The 24,892-nt window shown below is 45.1% G+C and overlaps 2 protein-coding genes and 1 pseudogene across 2 annotated transcripts; 2 read left to right on the top strand and 1 right to left on the bottom strand.

The window, feature by feature from the left end:
* LOC117040372 (beta-1,4-galactosyltransferase galt-1-like) lies at positions 1-1,771 on the top strand. The gene is made up of 2 exons (XM_033138104.1): positions 1-148; positions 383-1,771. Exons 1-2 carry the CDS (start codon positions 16-18, stop codon positions 1,330-1,332), a joined length of 1,083 nt encoding a protein of 360 aa, XP_032993995.1. The 5' UTR covers positions 1-15; the 3' UTR covers positions 1,333-1,771.
* Positions 1,772-10,837: 9,066 nt separating this feature from the next.
* Positions 10,838-15,784, top strand: LOC117040349. Its single transcript, XM_033138069.1, has 2 exons — positions 10,838-11,066; positions 14,299-15,784. Exon 2 carries the CDS (start codon positions 14,342-14,344, stop codon positions 15,665-15,667), a length of 1,326 nt encoding a protein of 441 aa, XP_032993960.1. The 5' UTR covers positions 10,838-11,066; positions 14,299-14,341; the 3' UTR covers positions 15,668-15,784.
* LOC117040350 lies at positions 12,431-13,370 on the bottom strand (annotated as a pseudogene).
* Positions 15,785-24,892: the final 9,108 nt, after the last annotated feature.

The following is a 24,892-nucleotide window of genomic DNA, read 5'->3' as shown; positions in this document are numbered from 1 at the left end:
GGTCAGGAGTTGAAGATGTATTGCTGTAGAAGAAAGAATGTTATGGTGGTAGTTTCTTTTCTAATTGTTCTGTCCTTTGAAGCATACTTGTGGCTGTTGCAAACCCCTTTCCTGCCACAAACAATACAGTCAACTGATCTCTGCAAAGGTGAGATTGCCAATGATACAATAACAGCTTTAAAATATAATAAAACATTCATCGTTTCACCATATCACGATGACAGACAAGGAAACCTAACTCGTGTGATTGCAGTAGTGCGCTACAAGAAAATACAGGACCTTTATTGTTGGTTTTGCTGTAGTCATGATGGCCATGTCTCCATAATAAGAGCAGCCATAGACATTCACTTGGATAGAACTGGTTTCCCTTTTGGTCCAGCTGATATCGTGTGCTTGGAACCCAGAAAGTGCTCTCCAAAATACGTGTCAATTCATTCATCTCCTAGAGGGAATATCGACAAGCTACCAAGGTTTGAAATTAAAAACCGTGTGCCCAAGGATTCATTTTCTGCTGAATTCACTCTTTGTCTCCCTGTCATGTTTGGAAACTACAGCAATGTCTTGCAGTTCATACAAAGCATGGAAATGTATAAAATTCTTGGTGCACAGAAAGTGCTGGTCTACATGTACAACTGCAGTCAACTCATAGAGAAAGTATTGGAATTTTATGTTGCAGAAGGTACCATTGATATTATTCCATGGCCAATTTTTTCATATGTTAATTTCTCTTCTTTCTGGTATTCTTTCAAAGACTGGGACTATGGGAAAGCTACAGTCCTAAATGATTGCATCTACCGCAATATGTACAGGAGCAAATATGTGGTTCTTAATGACATTGATGAAATTATCCTACCCATTAAGCATCTGAGTTGGAAAACAATGATAAGCGATCTTGAGAAACGAAATCCAGAGACAGGCATCTTCTTGTTTGAGAACCATTTATTTCCTCAGCATGTCTTTTCCTCTACAGACACACTCAACATTTCATCCTGGAAAATGGTCCCAGGAACTAATATACTGCAGCATATTTACAGAGAGCCCATTAAACTTAAGTTCAGTAATCAGAGAAAGATGATTGTTAATCCAAGAGCTGTGGTTCAGACTTCAGTCCACACCATTCTCAAAGGTTATAGTAAGACGCTGGTAGTTCCCAAAGAGATTGCAATTCTTTATCATTGCAGACAGTATGTTGAAAAAGAGATCCCTGGAAAATACCTCATTAGGGACACAACGATCTGGAGATACAATGTTTCTTTGATTAATAATGTTAACAACATACTTAAAAAACAATTCCCTAGAAAGAGTTCCAAGTTTAGATGGAATAAATTCTAGGGAGGCATTGTAGCTTTTATAAACAGTGGTATTTTTACACATACAAAATTACTTACTAACAAAGTACTGGTACATTCCATATGCTAAATTTGTAGAACTTCATTCTACAATTAGAAATGTACAACCACCTAGTGTATGCTCAGTAAAGTTGTTATTCTAAGGAATTTTTTTTAAAGCATATTTTCCCCAGACATCAGTTCCTATTCACTGTTACCTGGACTTACATCTACACTATAGATTGCACTAAGCTCATACTCATAACTTTCATGGCTTTCTTCAAAGAATCCTAGGAACTGTAATTCACTGAAAATATTTCTCTATTCCTCCCCCTTTCCACTACTTTGTAGCTTAACATCCTGTCCAATGAATAGTTTTGAAAAACTTGCGTATCATTTTGTGCAGTTTATTTGGTCCTGAATAAAGATGTTATCTGATGGTTTCGGATTTTCTTCTTTTTCCTCCAAACTGTGGCTGGAACTATTAACACAAGCTGTGGCAGAAACTCTAGGAGTCTCTCTGAGTGGAAAAAGAACTTGCAGGGTTTGGGACCAAAAGCCCTTTCCTCTTATTAGCCTTTACAACCCTACATCCCCATTCTGCATAACTGTTAAAAATGCAAGAACCCTTTCCCACCTGGGCACTCACCCTAGCAAATAATCAATTCTGTATGTCCCTGCTGAGAGAGATTTCGGGAAAGGAGCTGGTGCAAATACCACAGCAGGTTTCTCTAAAGAAGTGTAAAGCAGTTGGGGAGCGGATTCACTTCCACCTGGAGCTAGATTGGGTGGCTCCTGCAGACCAATCAGACTGCTGCATTCTGGATCCTATTGTTCTAGGACCAATCAGACTGCTGCGTTTTGGATCCTATTCAACTCAGTACATAACACCCCTCCCCTCTAAGTTCTAGTCCTGCCCGGGAGGTTGCATTCATAGTCCTCAAGGTACGCTGACCACCTACGTATGCGTTGTGGCCTGGGGTGTTCCCTGGTCGGGTTTAGGTTCTGGCTCGTGTTCCGAGGCTGCTGGCTCTGATGGGGCCGTTTGGTCTGGCGCAATCGGCTCACTCAGTCGTGGCTCTGGTTCCGGTGCCCATTCGGCCTCGCGGGTCCTCTCAGTATTTACTAATTCTGCCTCCCCTGCTGGCCCCTCCTGCTCTACAGGTCTCACTGCCCCACTGTTCCCTTGGGACTCCTCTGACCTGTCCTCCTCCTGGTTTTCTCCCAGGAATCATCGCCGTAGCTGGTCATAGTAGCGGCGCCAGCATTGCCCCCCCCGTTAGCACCTCGTATGACCGGGGCCAGTCACCCTGGTGACTGGCGGGTACCCATGCCGGGCCTGCCCCAAAATTCTTTGCATACACTGGGTCTTGGGCCACAAAGGTCCAGGGGTTCCTGCCTTCCCCCACCACTACCTCATCATGAGCTCTGTCGGGGTGAAGGCGGTCCAGTCTGATTGTGAGGCGCCGGCCCATTAGTAGTTCAGCGGGGCCAGTCATTGAGCTGGGGGTGCTGTGCTGTGCTAGAAGGAATGTGGCGAGGCGGTACTCCCAGTCTCCTTGCGTCATGCGGCGAAGGGTGTCCTTGGTGGTCCGCACCATGCGCTCTGCTTGGCCATTGGTGGCAGGGTGGAATGGCGCCGAGCGTATGTGGCGAATGGCGTTCTGCGCTGTGAAGGTCTGGAATTCTTCTGACGTAAATGCGGTTCCATTGTCTGAGACGAGAGTGTCAGGGAGCCCATGGGTTGCAAACAGCCTGAGTAGTACCTGGATGGCTGCGGACGTAGAAGTGGATGGTACCAGTGCGACTTCCAACCATTTGGTGTAGGAGTCCACCACTATGAAGAATGTTTTCCCCTGGAAGGGGCCCACGAAGTCCACGTGCAGGCGTGACCATGGTGCTCAGGTGGACTCCCAGGACTGGACTGGGGCCCTTGGGGGATCCGGGTGGGATTCTTGGCAGGCCTGGCAGTGTTTGACCCAGGCCTCTATCTCTCTATCTCTCTATCAATCCTCGGCCACCACACATAACTCCTGGCGAGGGCCTTCATTCTCACTACCCCTGGGTGTGTCTCATATAGGGCTGTAAGGACCCTTTTGCAGAGGGGCTAGGAATGACGACCCTGCTTCCCCAAAACAGGCACCCCTTGTGGGCTGACAGTTCATGTTTACAGGTTGTGTAGCCAGCAAATTCTGGCCCAAGGCTGTTGCTGGGCCATCCCCTCCACACCCAGTCCAGGACCCAGGAGATGACCCTATCTTTCTTGGAATGGTGTGCAACTTCTTGTGCCTGAATGGGGCGGTCGGGAAGCAGCTCCAGCCTCATAACCTCTTGCACGGGCGCTGGGTCGGGGCTTGTTTCTGGTAGTGGTAGCCTGCTGAGGGCGTCCGCGTGGCCCATCGCCTTCCCAGGGCGGTGAATCAGTGCATAATGGTAGCCGGCAAGGAAAATTGAGCACCTCTGGACGCAAGGAGACAGCACTTGGGGGGTCTGTTTTTCGGGGGCAAACAAGCCAAGCAATGGCTTGTGGTCAGTCACCACGGTAAAGGGCCGCCTGTACAAAAAATCATGGACTTTTTTTACTCCCTTCATGATTGCCAGACCCTCCTTGTCGATTTGCGAGTAGTTCCGCTCGGCTGTGGCGAGCGCCTGGGGAAAGTATGCTACCGGCACCTCTCTTCCATCTGGGAGTTGGTGTCCCAGGACAGCGCCGATGCTGTAGGGCGAGGCGTCGCATGCTAGCACCACCAGCAGCCTCTCGTCAAAGTGTGCCAAGACCGAGTTTGAGACGAGCAAGTTCTTGACTGCCTGGAATGCGGTCTCCTGGCACTGGCCCCACACCCAAGGGGCCCGCTTGTCCAGGAGTCTGTGTAGGGGCTCCGCTACCGCCGCCTTATGGGGGAGGAAGGCATGGTAAAAGTTCAATAGTCCCAAGAAGGCCTGAGGTTCAGTCTTGCCCTTGGGCACTGGGGCATCACAAATGGCCCGTATCTTGTCCCCAGTTGGGTGGACCCCTTCTGCGTCCACCATAAATCCCAGGAAGTCCACCTGAGGCACTCCTAGTAGACACTTTTCCTGCTTCACCTTGAGACCCGCTGTCTGGAAACGGTGCAGAGGCGGTCCTCAAACTCCTCTGGCGTGGGCCCGGCAATCAGCACATCATTGAAGAAGGGGGTGACGCCAGGAATCCCTTAAAGGAGAGAGTCCATTAGATTATGGAATATGCCTGGTGCCATGCTGACACCGAATTGCAGCCGCTTTACCTTGAACACTCCTCTATGCGTCACAATCGTCTGTGCCTCTGCTGTGGCCTCATCCATCGGCAGCTGTTGATAGGCTTGGGCCAAGTCCAGCTTTCCAAAAAAAATTTGACCCAGCCAGGGTAGCGAGGACATGGCTGATCACTGGCGGTCACGAAGCATGTGCTCCAACTCTGAGAAGTTGTAGAACCAAGCGGCTTGGCGGAGGGAGGTCACAAATCCAGTTATGGTTTCTCCAGGGGCTTGCCACTTTGAGTAGAAGGCATTTCGATGAGCCACCACCGAGGGCTGCGGTGAGAAGTGCCCCTTCAGCTGTTCCATTATTGTTTAGTAGGGAATGGTAGCAACGTCTTCAGGCACATTTCGAACGTCTCCTCTCTGCAGACACTGAAGAATATCGCCCTCTTCTTGGCGTCGTCGGTGACCCCTTTAGCTTCTAGGAGGAAGGTGAAACGGGAGGCGTACCCTTCCCAGTCTCCTGATGCTGGGTTGAACGGCGAGATGCTGCTGTTGGTTGCCATTCTGAGTTCCTTGTGTCCCGGAGCTGAAGCCTGGATACACGGTGCGAGACAGCGATGCGGCAGGCAGTGGTGCTGTGTGTGTCGGTGAGCTCAGCGGGATCCCACCTTCATCGCTAGTGAAATATACTTGGAGTCAAGTGTGGATTTCATGCTCTTTATTCATTGTAGCGAGGAATGCAGTTCCCCCAAAAACGTCTGCTTTATATACACTATTTACACAATGGGCCCCACGTGATTGGCTAATTCCGGAATACTCCTGTATGCCAATTGGGTTGTGGATTCACCTCCATCTGGAGCTGGATTGGGTGGCTCCTGTGGACCAATCAGACTGCTGCATTCTGGATCCTATTGTTCTAGGACCAATCAGACTGCTGCATTGTGAATCCTATTGTTCTAGGACCAATCAGACTGCTGCGTTTTGGATCCTATTCAACTCAGTACATAACACCGGGTTTTCCCTGGATTGTCCTTTGTTCCAATTTATCACTAAAGAGTGGATTTTCCATTGGAAAGGATCTTGTCAGAGGGGAAACTGCTCCAACCTGTGCCTAGAAAGCATGAGTCAAGTGGAAAACTGCTCCGACCCATGCTTTCTAAGTGCAGCACTAGCAGAAGTATGTATGGACAAGTCTTCAGTCAGACCAAATCTAACTTGAGTTTGTCTATATTGACTGGCAGCTGATCTACAGGGTTTCAGGCAGATGTTTTCCAAAGTCTTACCCTCCCACAAACACATTTAAAAGGCTGTAGAATATTTAAAAGGCTGTAGGTATCTGAAGAAGTGTGCATGCACACGAAAGCTCATACCAGGAACAAACTCAGTTGGTCTCTAAGGTGCTACTAGAAAGAATTTTCGATTTTGTTTTGACTATGGCAGACCAACACGGCTACCCACCTGTAACTGTAGAATATTAATCATCCAAAGGCGCCAAGCGAACCTCCCTGGGGAGTCACTGCAGAAAAGACCTGTTCTCATGTTGCAACCCAAGGACATACTTCTTGCAGAGGGAAAAGGAAGCATGGAAATTCCTGCCCCAAATCCATGTGAGTCATTGCCAGGGAGTTCACTGCTTCTTTTAGTTGTTGCTTAATATTGCTCTCTTTAAGCAACAGCATCCAAAACAGGTTAGAGTAGCTGAAGGGCCCTGTTGATCCACAACTTTGTCCACATGGTTGAAACCCCGAACAAGTTTTGCTGGTCTGGCCTGTGTGAGAGAGTGTAAACACTCAAGAGAACCTAGTCTAGGCACTGATTGTGCAATGTACATGCTCCAACATATCTCCAATGAAAATAGGAACATCTAATTATACATCAGATGGCTTCTCCCACATTTGATCTTGCTACATACATAGATGTCATATTGTTGTTGTTGTTGTTCAGTCATTCAGTTGTGTCCGACTCTTCGTGACCCCATGGACCAGAGCATGCCAGGCACGCCTATCCTTCACTGCCTCTTGCAGTTTGGCCAAACTCATGTTAGTAGCTTCGAGAACACTGTCCAACCATCTCATCCTCTGTCGTCCCCTTCTCCTTGTGCCCTCCATTTTTCCCAACATCAGGGTCTTTTCCAGGGAGTCTTCTCTTCTCATGAGGTGGCCAAAGTACTGGAGCCTCAATAAAACAATGTCATATACACACCTACATTGGTCCCCTTGAACCAATTACACCACCTTCCACAGATAAAGGGAATGAAATAAAATTTTATTTTATTTTTAAAGTTTTATTTATAATTTTCCATGATCACATAAACAAAGCGAAACACTGAATTAAACACACACACCCTTCCATGGTTCCTTCTGATTACCCCTTACTGCTGCATATTCTATTCCATGTTTTTCCCTTTCTCTGTTTAAATCAACATATATTTTACTGCTGGATTTACTCTAACCAGTTTACAATGATTCTTCAAATATTCTACAAACATTTTTCAATCTTCCTTAAATTTACTGGCCAAGGGAACCAGTGTTTGTCCGCAGACAGCTTCTGGGTCATGTGGCCAGCATGACTAAGCCGCTTCTGGCGAACCAGAGCAGCACAAGGAAACATCGTTTACTTTCCCGCCGGAGCAGTACCTATTTATCTACTTGCACTTTGACATTCTTTCGAACTGCTAGGTTGGCAGGAGCAGGGACTGAACAATGGGAGCTCATCCTGTCACGGGGATTCAAACCACCACCCTTCTGATCGGCAAGCCCTAGGCTCTGTGGTTTAGACCACAGTGCTACCCGCATAAAAATGCTTTGGATTGCAGTGTAAGGCTGCCCAGCCTTTACCGAGTCACCAGGGATTAAGCTCCACTTAATACAGAAGGGAAGAAGGGGACGACAGAGGATGAGATGGTTGGACACAGTGTTCTCAAAGCGACTAGCATGAGTTTGGCCAAACTGTGGGAAGCAATGAAAGATAGGGGTGCCTGGCGTGCTCTGGTCCATGGGGTCATGAGGAGTCGGACACGACTGAACAACTGAACAACAACAACAATACAGTAGGACTTACTTCTGAGTAGATAATGTAAGGCTCCATTTAAAATAAAGGAATAAACGCTTCACATGTTCCCTAAGAAATGGCTGGCAGTTGAAGCACTGCAATTAAAGAATTTATAGTGGATTGGTGACATTTGCCTTTGAAATTGTAGGGAGGACTTTGTATGCCTTAATTTGGCACAGATATTTTATTTTCGTTATAAACAGAAATCTATTTTTCCCTCCCCCAGATAGACCAATGGTCCGACTCAGGATAAGACAGTTTCCTATGTTCTATCAGTGGGGATACCACCACCAAATAGATTATTTCTCTAGTCACCAGGCCATGATCCCCTGAGAGTAGCAGGGTCCGAGTCTCTAGAAACAAACGGTTTCGCCTCAATGTAGCCCAGAAGTTCCAGTTCTGATCATAGTTATCTGCATTATATTTGAGGGAGGAGGGTGGGAGAGGAGTAGCTCCCCAGAAGGTCTCTCCTCCCCCCACAGTCTGTCTTTTATTTTCTATTTTTTTCCCAGAAATTTAACATGTGGAACAAAGTTCACCCCCTCATCAGAATATGCTCCTCTGTTTATTTGTTTATTTTGTCCTGGCCTGCATGTATGGTTGTACAGTACTGCATGTGTGTGAAAGATCATGTATTTAAACTCTGGGTAGCAAAGCACAGTCAGATTTACGTGTGAGTGTGTGTGTGTGTGTGTGTGTGTGTGTATTGTATTGTATTGTATTGTATAGCTTAAAAGTCATTCAGCACCAGGTTGGAGAAAAATCGTCCCCCACACCCTGTCCTGTATTTTGCCAGAATAAAGATGGCAACCTTATCCTTAACACACTCTGGACACTTACTCAGAAACAGACTGGCAGCTAACCAAGATGTTTATGAGTTTCACTGTTCTGAGGGCAGCAAATCCTAGGGTTGAGATTAAAGTTCTCTGTCACTCTAGAACCACAACTCTGCTCTTAAAAAAGAGCCAGACTTTGTGTGTGTGTTAAGTGACTGGGAAATGCATAGAAAAGTATGGGATGAACGAATAGTCCATGAGAACACTTAGAAACAGCCCAGAAGCAAATAAACTTGAACACAGGAAAAATGTTCATTGTCATATAAGCACCCTGCATACAAATCAGAACAAATGCTCCATAAACAGGCCATCTGGAAAAACCCCAAGAACTGAAAATTTGACCCCTATTCAGCTGATCCTAGTCAACGATCTATCATCTGTGTGGATGCTTCTGAGTGGCTTGAAATCTCCTCCCAGTTTATTTATAAATAATATTTATAGACCGCATCTTGTCAAAAATGTAATTTGAAGATGCAACTCTGTTTGGCCATACTGCGGGAGGCAGGGGAGGATAGGTGTGCCTGGCATGCTCTGGTCACGAAGAGTCGGACACGACTGAACGACTGAACAACAACAACTCAGTGGCAGACCTGAATCCGGCATGTTGTAGTCATCTAACAGCGTTTCTTATTTGCCTGGATCAAGCTTCAGTTCATTCACCCAAATTGAACTCATTACTGGTTCCAAACAGCTGCTCAGGACAGGTAGGGTGACACCTGGATTACCGTATTTTTCGCTCAATAAGACACACTTTTTTCCTCCTAAAAAGTAAGGGGAAATATCTGTGCGTCTTATGGAGCGAATGGTGGTCCCTTTACACTGGCCAGGCTAAATATGTTACCCTCAGCTGTTCTTGAAGGTAGATACCAAAAAATTCCAATCGAGATCCGGCTATGCCCCTGTGGATCCGGCTATGTAGAGACTGTGTCGCACGTACTCTTGTCCTGCCCCCTATATAAAGACCTGAGAGATGAGACCATCACGCCACTCCTATCTGCCATCCCGGGCCGCTCTTGTGAAGCCAAATTGTTTTCACTTCTAGCCGACCAGAACAGCTCGATAACAGAGAAGGTTGCCAGATTTATCGAGAGAGCAATGAGATTGAGAGCTGCTATCTGAATGACAACAGTGTAGACATCCGGATTCCCAGCATAGGATTTTATTATTATCATTATTATTATCACTTTACTATTTATGTTAAGGTCCAAGGAGCTATTATCTTGAGTTTTAATAGGTTATAAGGTTTTATTGGTAGCCATATTTGTTGTATTTTTGTTGGTGTTTGTCTTTTAGATGCTATGGCCAGTCGGCTACGCAAATAAAGTTTGAATTGAATTCCGGTCCCTGGAGCTGAATTGCCCAGGGGCCAAAAGTGGATCATGCTTTTTATTTTATAAAGAGAAAAGGGAGTGTTGAAAGGACCCAGCTCAGCAGCTGATCAGCAAGAGATTGGGAGAGAGATAAGAGTCCCGGCTCCCTTTCAGCCCTGCCCTCCATTGTTGAATGTGCTGCAGAGGGAGGTTGTTTGTTTCCCCAGCGACATGTGACTGGCTGATTAGATTATCTGTCTGGAAACTGTGGAAAGGTCTCCCTTTCCTTTAGAAGCTGCAGAAATGTGAGTTGAACCCCATAAAAATGGGGCATTTCCTCTTTGCTTCTCCCCCTTTGCAAAAGGAGCTTTGCTTTTCCCCCTTTGCAAAAAAAGCTGCAAAAAGTTTAGCTGATCCTAAAAAAACAGGGTTTTTCCCTTTGCAAAAAAGCTGCAAAACCTTTAGCTGATCCTCAAAAAAACAGGGCTTTTCCCTTTGCAAAAAAGCTGCAAAACCTTTAGCTGATCCTCAAAAAAACAGGGCTTTTCCCTTTGCAAAAAAGCTGCAAAACCTTTAGCTGATCCTCAAAAAAACAGGGCTTTTCCCTTTGCAAAAAAGCTGCAAAACTTTTAGCTGATCCTCAAAAAAACAGGGCTTTTCCCTTTGCAAAAAGCTGCAAAACCTTTAGCTGATCCTCAAAAAAACAGGGCTTTTAGAAGAGGAAAACCAGAAAAAATATTTTTTTTCTTGTTTCCTCCTCTAAAAACGAGGTGCGCCCTATGGTCCGGTGCGCCCTATGGAGCGAAAAATATGGTAGATGAAAAGGAGAGAGGGAGAGATCAGGAGAATGTGAACTGCATATTGAAAGCTCTCCCCTCCAATTCATGATGTCTCTTCTCTCTCTATTTCTGGGTCAACATCGCAGTCAGATTGGGAATCTCAGCCAGTCTTTCCTTCAAAGAACAGCAGATTATGATCTACTTTCCTCAGCCACTTGTTAGGCTTGTTTTTCCACTAAGCTCAAATTTTATGTCATGCTCTAGCTAAAATATTTTGCATACTCTGATGCATCTCTGGATCTTCTCATTTCCTACTTTTCTCCTGGGATGAACAAGACAAGACATCAGACTGGCTGATGGTCTTATACATATTTTTGGGATAGATTGGAAGAGCTGGGGATACTTTGCATTAACTTTTCTGATCCAGAAAATGTTTTTGAAACATGCTTGCTCTGGGGATTTTCTAGTTTTTTATTTGTAGGGTGAAAAGGAGGAGAGAAATAGACAATTGGCACTTTCCTGTGTGACCTGAAGACAAAAGCAGGTACTGTGTCCCATTTTACCTTTGTCTTGCTGTGCTAAATGTGTTAATTACACTCCTTGGTGGTCTCTGAAAAACATAAAAAATGTGCTTTGCTTAATGGTAGTAACATTTTAATAATATATGTAGGAAGTACATAAGCCTGGATCTTTCAGAAGACATTAGGAGTTAGTTGAAGCTGTTTGGAGGGTTTTATCTTTGGCTGATGGCTTTTCTTTTCTCTGGTAATTGCTGTTTTTACTGATTTTTTAATTAATTAATTAATTTTGCTTATGTCCTGCTGCTTTGCATGTTATAGATTTGAGGTCTTTGGTGTGTCTCATCTGCTTACTTATTTAGTATAAATGTGAACTTTTACAACCTCTGTGCTACTGACTCTCAAACTATGGGATTGTTGAAATATATACAACAAAAATTACTCTATCTGAGTCATGCCACTAGACCCAATTTTAAAAGCAATGTGGACTAAAGTTGCTTCTGCCCCCCGTCCCAGATTAGGAGCCCTAGAGGTACCACAACTTAATTTGTTCCGGAGGTCCGTTCTTAACCTGAAACTGTTCTTAACTAGAGGCGTGCTTTCGCTAATGGGCCCTCTTGTTGCTGCTGCGCTGCCGGCACACGATTTCCTTTCTCATCCTGGGGCAAAGTTCTCAACTCGAGGCAACTCTTCCAGGTTAGTGGAGTTTGTAACTAGAAGCGTTTGTAACCTGAGGCATTTGTAACTTGAGGTACCACTGTATTGGAATACAATTTGAGTACACCTTGTTAGGAAACAGCACTAACATGCCTTTGTCATGTGTACCCAGCATAGGTATACTGGTGCCCCGATATAGCAGGTGTGTGTAGAACCCTTTCCAGCCCAAGGGCCTCATTTCCTATTGGGCAGCCTTCCGGGGGCCACATGCTAGTGGTGGGCAGAGCCAGAAGCAAAAGCATAAATGTTGCCTTTGTATAAAAGGCTAACATTTTCACACTCACCCATTCCTCTCCACTCAGTCTAGTAAGAGGCATTGCCAGAGTTTCCAGCACACATTTGAGCCTGGCAAAGACATTCAAGGGCACTGTGAAGCAGGGTCAGTAGGGAGTGTGGCAGGGGAGTGGGTATGATATGATGAGAATCTCTTCTTTCCCCCAGGGAATGTATATTATACTCAGGCAGTGTTAACCAAAGCACCGGAGTGGCATTCTTTAGTTGTGTGACCTTGGGAGATAACACAACACAAGTGGTCCTTTGGCCCACAAAGTTCAAAACATTTTGATATACATCCACTTAGTATGCTGCTGTTTTAGTTGCTTCTCCATATCGCCAGGCTGCTCCTGGGTTGTTACCAACACAGTCTATGTTGAAGGTTGGGAAACTGCAGGTTTCAGCTGTCTTTATCAGACTTGTACTTTTTTATTTTGCTGTGCTCCTCATGATAAGAGCCTATGGAGGTAACATCCAGGTCTCTGTCCTGGTTTCTCTTGGGAAGCTCTGACCGTCAGCTAGCACCTGCCTGACAGTCATGTTGATACAGGATGCTTGCAGATATTTGGCACAGACTTGCCTGTGCTCTTGAGAGCAGGGCTCCATAACGGAGTCTTCAGGAAGGTCAGCTGGGAGAGACAGCTCCAGACAGGAAGGCAAAGGCTTCCCCTCCAGGTTGGGCAGAAACCTGGGGCATACGTGGTACAGCAGGCGGCTGTAGCCAGACATGATAATCATGTCCCCGCTGTGCATGAACAGGGGCTTGATCTCGTTTCAGCTCCCCTAACAAAAAAATATGGATGACTGTCCAAAACTGAATGCTAGAAGTGGCTGAAAACAGTCCAATTTGGACTCATCCACATGAATTCCCAGAGATGATCAAAGTGATGGTAGTTCAGGATCCCTGCTTCCCCTTGGAAATGTGGAAAACCACAAGCTTTAGCTGCTTGCTCCGAGAGGAAAGCCAAGTCAGATGGAAAGGGGGTGTAGTGGTTGGCTGAACATTTATTTGTATTCCAGTTATAAGGGTAACCCAAAGTCTCCCAGAAAAGCTTTTCCAGTAAAGTTTTTGAGGCCCATTTGCTGGAACCTTTGTTCCGCAACTGATGCTGACCCTTCCCCCACAGGCCAGCGGTCTCCGTAGAAGACAAGTGCATATCCAAATTGCACACATTAGGCTTCTGGGTGTACATCTTCAGGCACTGATTCAGCCAGTGGTGCTGGCAGCCTGGAATGAAGGGACCTGGGATAAATATAAACCCTGGATAGTTATTGAGACCATAGGCTCTCCATTGGCTAACTGGACGCAGTCTTGCTCTATAAGCGCGAGCTGACAATCTGAGGAGTTAGTAAAGAATTCCACACCTCAGTGCACCTTTTATGGGTGTCTGGCCTACCCCCCCCCCAAGGGACAAACAGAGAGGCTTGGAGGTCTGCATTCAGCCTCTAGGCTTCAGGTTCTCCACCCCTGCTATAGAGCTTTAGAAGTTAATTTTTAAATACTGAGCTCAATTCATATACACCTAGCTATACAGATGATGTAGCATATATTCTTGTTGCATATATGACACTGTATTTGAAGAATGCATATTTTGACAAACACATATTTAAGAACTGGCAATATATTTATTTACTGTCAGATTGTTTCATGCCTTTTGTCGTAGTATGAAATTAAATGGAGCTGTGTTGATAACCACAAACAGATCTCCCTGCCTCACCTTTGTGAATTAGTCATATTTGCAGTGAAGTATTCATATTTGCATATTTCTCTCTCTTCTGGTCTCTTGTGTGGAAAAAATAAATTTCCATCACAATAATTAAGTTTTAAAGCTTTACTTCAGAAACTTGATTTAAATGTTATGAAAACAGTAATTGATACATTGTCTCAGTTACACATTTCCCTTCTTACATATACTTGCCCCAGTATAAGGCTCTAGAACATCTCAAACCAGGTTTTCCAGGTAAAAATAAATGAACTTTGCCCCGCTTTGTTTCCTGCTTGCTTGCATCTTCGGCAACACCCAGAGAAGATCTGTGTCAGCTTGCAACAACTCTGTGACTCTGAATGGGCTACTTCATAAACCTAAATAAAAATTATGAAATTCTATCCAAAGATCCATGACTCAGTCACAATTCTAGCCCACGACATATATTGCAGTGGAAAAATACAAGCTTTCAGCATGTGTGCATAGATTTTTCACAGTAACTCAAAATATAATACAATTGAATAAACATTAAATAACTTCAACAACCTTCTCTCTGTTGCAGGCTCAGCAGTGGAACAGATGCTGGTGTGGATCTCAAGCTGGAGATGATGTTCCATTTTCGAAGAAAAACTTTTTTAGCTACAGGGGTATGTCTGGTGGCTCTTGCCTCTATTCTGACACTTTCCTACTACCGGATACAGAAATACCCTTTACTACCCAAACCTGTTACACAGAAAGGAAAAGACATCTGCAAAGGATGGGTCACCAATAACTCAATCTCTGCTTTGAGTGACAACAGATCTTTTATCATCGCTCCATACTTTGATGACAGGGTGGCAAAGCAGACTCGAGTGATCGGGATTGTACATCACAAGGAAGTTAAGGACCACTATTGCTGGTTCTGTTGCCCAGCTGATGGTGTGGTCTTTATCTCTAAGGCTACAATAGAGATCCACTTGGATCGTTTTGGATTTCCATATGTGGTCACAGACTTGATATGTTTGGAACCCTCACACTGTGAGCCTCGTTACATGGCATTGCAGTCATCTGGCGAAGGATCCGACAGTGGCATGTCACCATGGTTTGAAATAAAAAATCGCCAGCGACAGAGCACTCTGGTGGACTTCACAGTGTGCATCTCCACCATGTTTGGAGACTATAACAATGTCCTCCAGTTTGTACAGAGCGTGGAAATGTATAAACTCCTTGGAGCGCAGAAGGTGGTGATCTATAAGAACAGCTGCAGCCAGTTGATGGAGAAAGTCCTTCAATTCTATGTGGTGGAAGGGACTGTGGAGGTGGTGCCCTGGCCAATCACATCCTACCTCAATGTTTCTAATGAATGGCATTTCACAAACGATGGGACCCAAATTGGCTACTATGGACAAATTGCTGCTCTGAATGACTGTGTCTACCGGAATATGTACAGGAGCAGGTATGTTCTGCTGAATGACATTGATGAAATTATTCTTCCCATTCAACATTTGGATTGGAAAACCTTGATGCAAAACCTTGAGAAACAAAATCCAGAGATTGGTATCTTCCTCTTTGAGAACCACGTTTTCCCAAATAATGTCTTCACCTCCCCCCCTGTTCATGTTCCACATTCTTGGAATATGGTACCTGGAGTCAACATCCTGCAGCATGTCCTCCGAGAACCAGACAGGAAAGAAATCATTAACCCAAGGAAAATGATTGTTGATCCAAGGAAAGTGGTTCAGACATCTGTTCACTCTGTCCTTCAGGGGATTGGAGGCAGTGTGGAAGTCCCTGCTGGTGTTGCAATTGTCTTCCACTGTCGGTGGCCTTTACAACCACATTTGCCCAGGGAATCTCTGATCAAGGACACAACACTCTGGAGATATAACACGTCACTAATAGGCAGAGTTAACAAAGTGCTACAGAAGATACCATTTGAAGTGGTGAAGTAGTAAACACAGGAAATATTACTGATATTTCTCTTTGGAGGCTCACCCAAAAAGATATTTGGGAGCAAGTTGCACAGGATGAATTTCCAATGCATGTTCAAGAGAGGAGTATCATGAATTCAAAAGGAACATGTTTGCTCTTGACTTTCTTGAGAATGTGACTCATGGAGCTACAGAAAAAGTGATGGCATAATTGGTCATGCATTGCAAAAGTGCACTAGATATGGGAAATGAAGGGCCAGAGACCCAGTGGTCCATCTGTATCAGCATCCCATCTATAATAGCAGCAAGATTCTTCTGAGGACGCGGACCAAAGTCAAGGGTCGCCATCAAGGGCACCATCCTTTTTGCACTGTGCTCCTAGCAACAATTTTAAGGATTAGGGTTATATTCACTGTTAGTTCTGCTCAGAATAGACCCGTTGCAATGAATGAACATGACTAAGTGAGGTCCATTAATTCCAATGGGTCTCCTCCAAGTGCAACTTAGTTGAATACAACCCATCCTTGATGAAGGATCTGTTTAACTCATCCAGTACTGTGTGTAGTCTGTATATAAATATATCAGATATAGATATAAATATAAATATCAGTGTCATACGTGCATATCGTATATAATTGCAAAATGCTTCTTGCAATGAACCTCCCTGCCAACTACCCCTCTGTTACTAAGTGTATTTCTTCTGAGGTGTTCCGGGTCACTTTTCCTATTCTCCCCACCTCGATGCCTTGAGGTCCGTCTGTGTGGATAATCCCCTTTTATTATAACTAGGGATAACTTAGTAACGGGGTTCTCTTGTCCAGCTGTCGTGGCCTGTTATATACATATATATTTTGCTCTGGGCTCCTGGGTTAAGAATACCTCTCAGCTGTCAGTTCTGGGGCTCTCTCTCATTAGATCCCCCCACTGCATCAGTTAGCTAAACCCTTTTAGCAACTGTGTAGCCTTACCAAGGTTTCTGCCCTTTTGCCCCTCCTGAGTGAAACTCCAAGACACAAACTATCACCCTGCAGGTCAGTTCTGTCTTTTCCCTGAGTTCACCTCCTCATGAGCATCCATACATCGCTGGACCAAATAAATGCCTCTTTTCTCTTGGCTCAACAAAAACAAGTCTTTATTTATTTCAGAACATCATGTTTCAAGTACTTCAATAGTTCATCAGCTTAGGTACTTTTAATAAGAATTTATTGAATTTTAACAGAAAAACACACACACACACACACACACACACACACACAAAATACAAACACTACAAAAAAACTACACTGCAAATACAACAGTTTAACAATAAGGTACAGCAACTCGGGCTGTCAGTGGAACTTTTCCAATCGATGTCCCTACGATCTGCCAAGGCTATAATAAAAACTAGGTTGTGGGATATTGAAAGCCAGGAACTAACAGTAGCAGCAGAGAAAACATGTTCCCCTCTTTATTTTCATCTTTCTTGGGCACATGAAACTAACCACAATTACCTTGAATTTCTGCTTAACCCTCAAGAAAGAAGGACATTTTCGCTGACCTTTGGGGAAGGTTCTCAGGCAGGGTGGAAGGAGAAAGAACTTGCCCATGTGAAGACCACCTGGTGGAAACCCTTACACATATGGTTTGTCATGTATTGAAGTTCTCACCCTAGGCCACTAGGAGTGTTGTGTATATAGTTTCACTCTACCTAATGTGGCTGCAGTTCTCACTCAGGTCCGCACATGCAAATGAAGGATTGAGATTGCTGCTCACGGATTGGGTAGCTAGAGTCATTACTGTTGCATGTTACTGAATACTATATAAGCAGGCTGGCTCAGCCCTTCAGTTCAGTTCTGTTCCAGCCTAAGAATAAAGAGAACTGCTTGAAAATCACTGTGTCGTCTGCTATGTCCACCCACTATTTAATTGTAATCTATATGCTGATCTCCGTCAGCAATTTCTAGATCAACTCTGCATCCCCAAATGGAAACCAGAGTTGGAGGTAATACATTTCCTATTACTGGGGAAAGTTCAGGTGCTCACCAAGTTAGTGGCTAAATATCTCTATTTGGTTTTTTGTCATCGAAATACACTGCAGACGTCCGATCTCTCTGGAGCCCAGGAGATGTGACGATAGACTGCTCTGCCTCCTTTCTTTTAGCAAATGTTTTTTGCCACTGGGGAAGTGGTAATTCTGTATTGATTTGTTTTGGATGTGATGTCAATAAAAGGTTTGATTATGATCTCCAGTGGGCTAGGGACAAAGGTGAGAGCTGTTTCCTAGTTCTGCTGGATCTCTCAGCGGCCTTTGACACCATTGACCATAACATTCTTCTGGACCGTCTAGAGGGGCTGGGAGCTGGGGGCACTGTTATACAGTGGTTCCACTCCTTCCTCCTGGGCCATGTTGAGAAAGTGGTGGTGGGGGATGAGTGTTCAGACCCCTGGGTTCTCACTTGTGGGGTGCCTCAGGGTTCCGTCCTCTCCCCCATGCTTTTTAATATCTATATGAAGCCGCTGGGAGAGATCATCAGGGAGTTTGGGCTGGGTGTTCATCAATATTCAGATGACACCCAGCTCTACCTCTCGTTTAAATCAGAACCAGTGAAGGCAGTGAAGGTCCTGTGTGAGTGTCTGGAGGCGGTTGGAGGATGGATGGCGGCTAACAGATTGAGGTTGAATCCTGACAAGATAGAAGTACTGTTTTTGGGAGACGGGGGCGGGCGGGTGGGGGGACTCCCTGGTCCTGAATGGGGTAACTGTGCCCCTAAAGGAGCAGGTGCGCAGCCTGGGAGTCATTTTGGACTCACAGCTGCCCATGGAGGTGCAGGTTAATTCTGTGTCCAGGGTGGCTGTCTACCAGCTCCATCTGGTACGCAGGCCGAGACCCTACCTGCCCGCGGACTGTCTCGCCAGAGTTGTGCAGTAATCTCCCGCTTGGATTACTGCAATGCGCTCTACGTGGGGCTACCTTTGAAGGTGACCCGGAAACTACAACTAATCCAGAATGCGGCAGCTAGACTGGTGACTGGGAGTTGCCGCCGGGACCACATAACACTGGTCCTGAGAGATCTACATTGGCTCCCAGTATGTTTCCAAGCACAATTCAAAGTGTTGGTGTTGACCTTTAAAGCCCTAAACGGCCTCGGTCCTGTATACCTGAAGGAGCGTCTTCACCCCCATCGTTCAGCCCAGACACAGAGATCCAGCGCCGAGGGCCTTCTGGCGGTTCCCTCATTGCGAGAGGTGAGGTTACAGGGAACCAGACAGAGGGCCTTTTCGGTAGTGGTGCCCACCCTGTGGAACACCCTTCCATCAGATGTTAAAGAAATAAGCAGCTATCCTATTTTTAAGAGACATCTGAAGGCAGCCCTGTTTAGGGACGTTTTTAATATCTAACGCTGTATTGTTTTAACATTCATTTGGGAGCCGCCCAGAGTGGCTGGGGAAGCTCAGCCAGATGGGTGGGGTACAAATAATAAATGATGATGATGATGATGATTTATTCCAGTTTGACCTGTTAAGGAAGCAGCATGATACTATTCTGGAACCTTGTGTCAAGACCTACTGAGCATCTTAATCAGCTGCTCCCCTGACTATTTTGGTAGGCATTGCCTACACCTCCACACCCCCTGCCATGCAAATCCTTTAAACCAAGCACGTCCAACAGGTAGATCGTGATCTACCAGTAGATTACTGGATGTCTGTGGTAGATCACTGGTAGATCACTGGCTCCCCCAAAGAAGTTCAACAACTTTGGCTCCCCTAAAAAAAGCTCAGTTCCCCCCCCTGCACACCCCCAAAACAGGGCTCTCCTTCTCCCTAAAAAAGCTAAACAACAACTTTGACCTGAATGCCTAAAAAATGGGGCTTTCCTCCTCCCCAAAGAAGCTCAACAACTTTGACCTGAACCCCCCAAAAGGGGGTAGATCACTGCCAGTTTTTAATTCTGTAAGTAGATCGCAGTCTCTTGGGAGTTGGCCACCCCTGGGGGCTAGAGATATAGTTCTTCTCAAACAAACAACAGCAAATATTCTGAGGCAGCTGCTTTCTAGACCCAGTAATGTGGTTGTGTTCTACCACAGACTTCCTCAGCTCAACATTATGCACTGTATCCAGCTGTGTTCTAGTCAGAGTAGACCCATAGAAATTAATGCATATTTATGACCATCAGTTTCAGTTCCCCCTTGAAACCTTGCATCGGGCAGGAGCAGGGACATGCGCATGGCATGGAGGGTTCACGAGGCCGCACTGTGCCCCTTGCCCACCCGAGCAAGGGGAAGCCCAGCCAGCCAACGTGGCCCTTGGCATGTGAATCCCCCCCAAAGAGGGGGCTGGGGATGTGGAGTGAGGCCAGGTTCCAGGGCCCAGAGTCTCCCAGTGACAGGTGGCAGGGGGAGGGGGACAGGGATCCCTGAGTGGAGGCACCTGTTTTGCACCCCCTCAAAATCGTGCACCTGGGTGGTATGGCTTCCCTGCCCCCCCTTTGCCCCTGCTTCCAGCCTTCTCCAACCTGATGCCCTCCAGATGTTTTTTTTGCCACAGGTCCCGTTGGCCTCAGCCAGCCCCAAGCCACATATTAACTGGAGTCTGCCTTTTTGTAATGCAGTTGATGAAAATACTTTCAGTGCAATCCTACTTGTGTCTATTTGGAAATAAGAGCCATTGTGTTCAAGGTGGCTTACTGCCAAGCAAGTCTGTTAGGAATTGTGGTCCTACTCATATAGATACTGTACCTTCCATTCTAGTTCTGTTCAAAGGATTGATGTTTTCTTTTAAATTTCCTGTTAGCCAGAGAAGTGAGAACTTCAGGATGAAAATTATAGCCAATCAATGTGGCATTTTTATTTTTTTTGCAGTTGTCGCAAGAAATAAGAAAATCAAGAGAAGATTTCCTAAAGCTGAATGCAGTTCAGTGGACTCTCTGAATTGCACATCACACAACTACCGCATTGTTTGGCTTTTGGATTCTGCTTTTGAGGCGCATGGTTGACCTATGTTTAGCACTCCTTGTTAAGATTGCAATCTTAATGTCATTAAGGCGGGACTGTAATGAATCCAAATAAGAACTCTGGCCTAAAGTTTTAACCAAAAAGCATACGTTTACTCGTAAGTAATTCCAATTGTAATATCAATTCTGTAAAGAATTACAGTCTTAAACATAAAATAGTTTCATATGGAAATTTTCCTTGAAGTCTTCTAGATGTCAAGGCTTCTCAAATACGTGTCAAAAGTAAACCAGGGAGACCAGGACAGGGCCCCGTTTCGGCATGGATGCCTTCTTCAGCTGGCAATATCAAATAATACAGAGTACATCAAGTTTCAGAATTTAACATTTTACAAAATCATTATAAAACAACATCAAACGCGTTATATCAAAGTTTTAAACAAAATTTTAAAGTATCATTCACTAAAGGTCATAATTCAACAACATCAGAAAAATTATTATTACAGGAAGTTTTAAGATTAACCAAAGTGGCTTTTCATAGTATTTGGTTCCTTACCTTGTTTGGAAGCAGCAATACTTCTGAATATCAGTTGCTGGAAATGACAGGGCAGGAGAGTGCTCTTGTGTTTGAATCCTGTTTGTGGGTTTCCTACAGGCATCTGGTTCGCCACTGTGAGAACTGGATGCTGGACTAGATGGGCCACTGGCCTGATCCAGCAAGCACTTCTTCAGTTGTTAAGTTATGAAGGGAGGCACAAAGGGTGGGGAGGCCTCAACTCAGGGATCACATAACTCAGGGGTCCCCAGCCTTTTTGTAGCCTGTTGGCACAATTGGAAAGTTTTCTGTGGGTGTCAATCACAACGGGGCGTTGTGAGGTGTGTGGCATAACACAAAATGGCTGCTGTGGGGGTATTATTATTTATTCATTAGTACTGTTATGGTATGTTATTGCCATAAAAAAGTTACCAATGTTCAATAAGTGTGCCTTATTCCATTTCTTCTTATACTGTGACAGCGAGCTCCACAGTTAAACCCTAGATTAAATGGAAAGTAGTAATAATGTAGCTTGTTTGTTTGCGATTAAACATAAGCCTGTTTTCAATGCATCATGAATGCTCTCTTGTACCATTGCTACACCACGACACCCAAAAGCAGGGTTGTTGTTTTTATTGTGTCACTTCTGAAGGTTGTTAATGTGATGTGCAAAACAAGAGAGGAATGCTTTTAAAAAACAAGTGTAATTTCTAATCCAGTGGTGGAGCAGCTTTATTTGGACATGCAATGGTTGTCTCAGGGACTGGGGAACCTCTGGCTCAACAGATGTTGTTGGAGTTCAACTCCCATCAGACTGGAATGATGGAACTCATAGCTTAAAACATCTGGAGCCAGTTTCCCCCACTCATTGTCATGTTCTTAAGAGTTACCGAGAACTGATTTTTGTACAGTGGTACCTCGACTTACGACGTTAATGCGTTCCGAAGGCACCCTTGTAGGTCGAAATTTTCGTAACCCGAAGGGCGCTATCTCCGGAGGGAAAAAAAAATTGTAGGTTGAGAAAACCGCATTAAAAAACCTCATAAGTCAAGGTATCGTGCCACCGCTTTCCCTTCGTAGGTCGAAAAATTCGGAAGCGGCGGTCATTTTTTTCCTTCTGGAAGTCATTCGGAAGTCGAAAACGACGTACGCCGAGTCGCTCATAAGTCGAGGTCCCACTGTATGTCAATTCTCAGTGGCAGTTGAATATAGAGAAAACTGAAAAGTGGGGTGGGGAGTGCAGTAGTACTTGACATCTTGGGAAATGTGGAAAATCAGCATCTGGAGGGAGACTTTTTACCACATGCGAAAGATGCGTAGAAGAAAGGAAGAAGTTACCAATTATTGGAAGATAGTGGTAGAAGTAACTGTAGAAAGTCCCAACTCAAAACTATCCAGTGGTGTGCTTGCAGAATTATGTCGAAAATTGAGCGTCAGGAGAAAAGCAAGTGGATAAAAATGTGTGTGGTGCGAAGAAAGTGGAGAGTTCTTCTTCCTCTCCCATAATACTAGAACTCTGGGACATGCAATGAAGCTGACTATGGGAAGGACACAGGAGGACACACTTCACACAGTGGGGAACCTCAGGCTGGAGTGGGGTGTGTGTGTCAAATGTGACCCTCCAGGCCTGTCTGACCCTTGGAACATTCCCCAGGCCACACCTTTACAGCATGTGTGCTTTTGCATGGTTGGAATGTGTCTTTAAAAAGGTAAAGGGACCCCTGACCATACATATCTATATATGTGTGTGCGTGTGTATGCAAGTGTGCAGAAACCAGCTTACTATACTAAAGGTGACAGCTGCATTTGTTTCTCTGCATGTTTTTATCTCTGGCTCTGCTCACCACTCGCATGTGTTCCTCAGAAGGTTGCCCAGAAGATAATGCAGCCCTCAAGCTGAAAAGGGTTCCTCTCACCTCTGGCCTAAACAGTGCAAAATGCAAGAATCTGCCTTATTCCGAGTCAGACCAATGGTCCATCTAGTTGAGGGTTTACACCAACTGGCAGAAGTTCTTCCCAGAGTATCAGTCAGGGGACACCTTGAGATGCCAGGGATTGAATCTGGCACCTTTTGCCAATAGAACAAATACTCTATGCTGAACAGGTGGTCTCATACAGTCAGCCAGGGCATGATGGCCCACCAAACACATTGCCTTTATGCTGGTAAATAATGCTTGACTCTGGAACAGTTTTATTTATTTATTTATTTATTTATTCATTCATGTCCTTCCAAAGGAGCCTAGGGTGGCATGTACAATACTGTGTTGCATTCCTGTCTTGCTTGTTGGCTTCCCATTGGGGCATCTGGTTGGCCACTGTGAGATGTAAAGGCAAAGGACCCCTGGACGGTTAAGTCCAGTCAAAGGTGACTATAGGGTTGCGGTGCTCATCTTGCTCTTCAGGCAGAGAGCCAGCGTTTGTCCACAGACAGCTTTCCGGGTCATGTGGCCAGCATGACCAAACTGTGATTGGTGCACGGAGGACTGTGACGAGTGCCAGAGTGCATGGAAAAGCTGTTCACCTTCCTGCTGCAGCAGTACCCATTTATCTACTTGCACTGGTACGCTTTCAAACTGCTAGGTTGGCAGGAGCTGGGACAGAGCAATGGGAGCTCACTTCATTGCGCGGATTTGAACCCAAGAGGCTCAGTGGTTTAGACCACAGCGCTCACCCACGGTGAGAAAGGGATGTTGGATAGATGGGCCTTTGGCTTTATTTCAAGTAATTGTCCCTTCAGCACTGTGGTGCTTTATTATTTAGTCTTTCTTTTGCTTTCTTTCTTTTTTATTTTATTTTAAGGAAATCTTGTACTTGATCCGGGGTGGGGGAGATGGGGATCAGAAAAAAAAACTTCTATCCAAGTCTGATGTAAGTTGTTGGTGATGGGTCATTGGATATTTATGCTTTTCATGCTTGCTCTACACTTCCTCCTGGGATCCCAATAGCCTAGGAAACACAAACTGAGACTAGTATGCTATGCTTTTCTGCCTTGCACAGCACCTTACTTTGCAGAAATCCCCCAGATGATGCTCTACACAGTATGGTAGTATACATTATCAACTGCTAGCGAGAGAAGCTGTGCCACAGATGCCCAATAAGTCCAAATGCATTCATTTCCAAAAACTTCACATTGGGACAATGATTAAAACAGGCATATTTCTTTTTTAATTAAAATTGTTGTGTAAACTTTTATAGCACGTGCTGGAAGACTTACCACCTCTGCCTCAGCTCCCTTCCGAGATGCACAGGAAGATGGGAAGGCCATCACCACATCCCTGCTGCATACCCTTACCTCCACTTTAAGTTTCAAACTCAATTCAGCTATGTTTTGAAATGGATTTGCCAGGGTCTGGAGCAAACTCAGTTTTGCCCTTTAAGTGTGGGGAACATGTTGTCCAGAAAACTATTAAAAGGACCAGGATGACAGCTTTTAAAATGAGTCAACATTGAAACAGAAGCCTCAGTATGCCTGTGGAGGTAGCTGCCTCTGATGAGCACTGCAGGCACACCCTGCTATAAAACTTCCTTCCAATATTTCCTTTCCCTACTCTCTTCTTGAGGAAAGTGTGGCTGTGCCTGCTGTTCCAATCTACTCACTGTCCTTGTTAACACACTTGCTTTTTCTCACTAGAAGCAGGGGCTGCAAGAGCTCTTACAAAGGGCTAAAAAGAGGTATACCAGCTGCTTGAACCTCTAACGACATGAGCTGTCCTTTGAACAGAAGCCCATCAGCCTGCACAATTCAATTTATCCCTGACCTAAGAATTTGCCTTATGAGTCAAAG

Source organism: Lacerta agilis, chromosome Z (genome assembly GCF_009819535.1).
Source record: "Lacerta agilis isolate rLacAgi1 chromosome Z, rLacAgi1.pri, whole genome shotgun sequence".
NCBI classification, from domain to species: domain Eukaryota; kingdom Metazoa; phylum Chordata; class Lepidosauria; order Squamata; family Lacertidae; genus Lacerta; species Lacerta agilis.
This window is presented reverse-complemented; position numbering and strand designations above follow the sequence as displayed.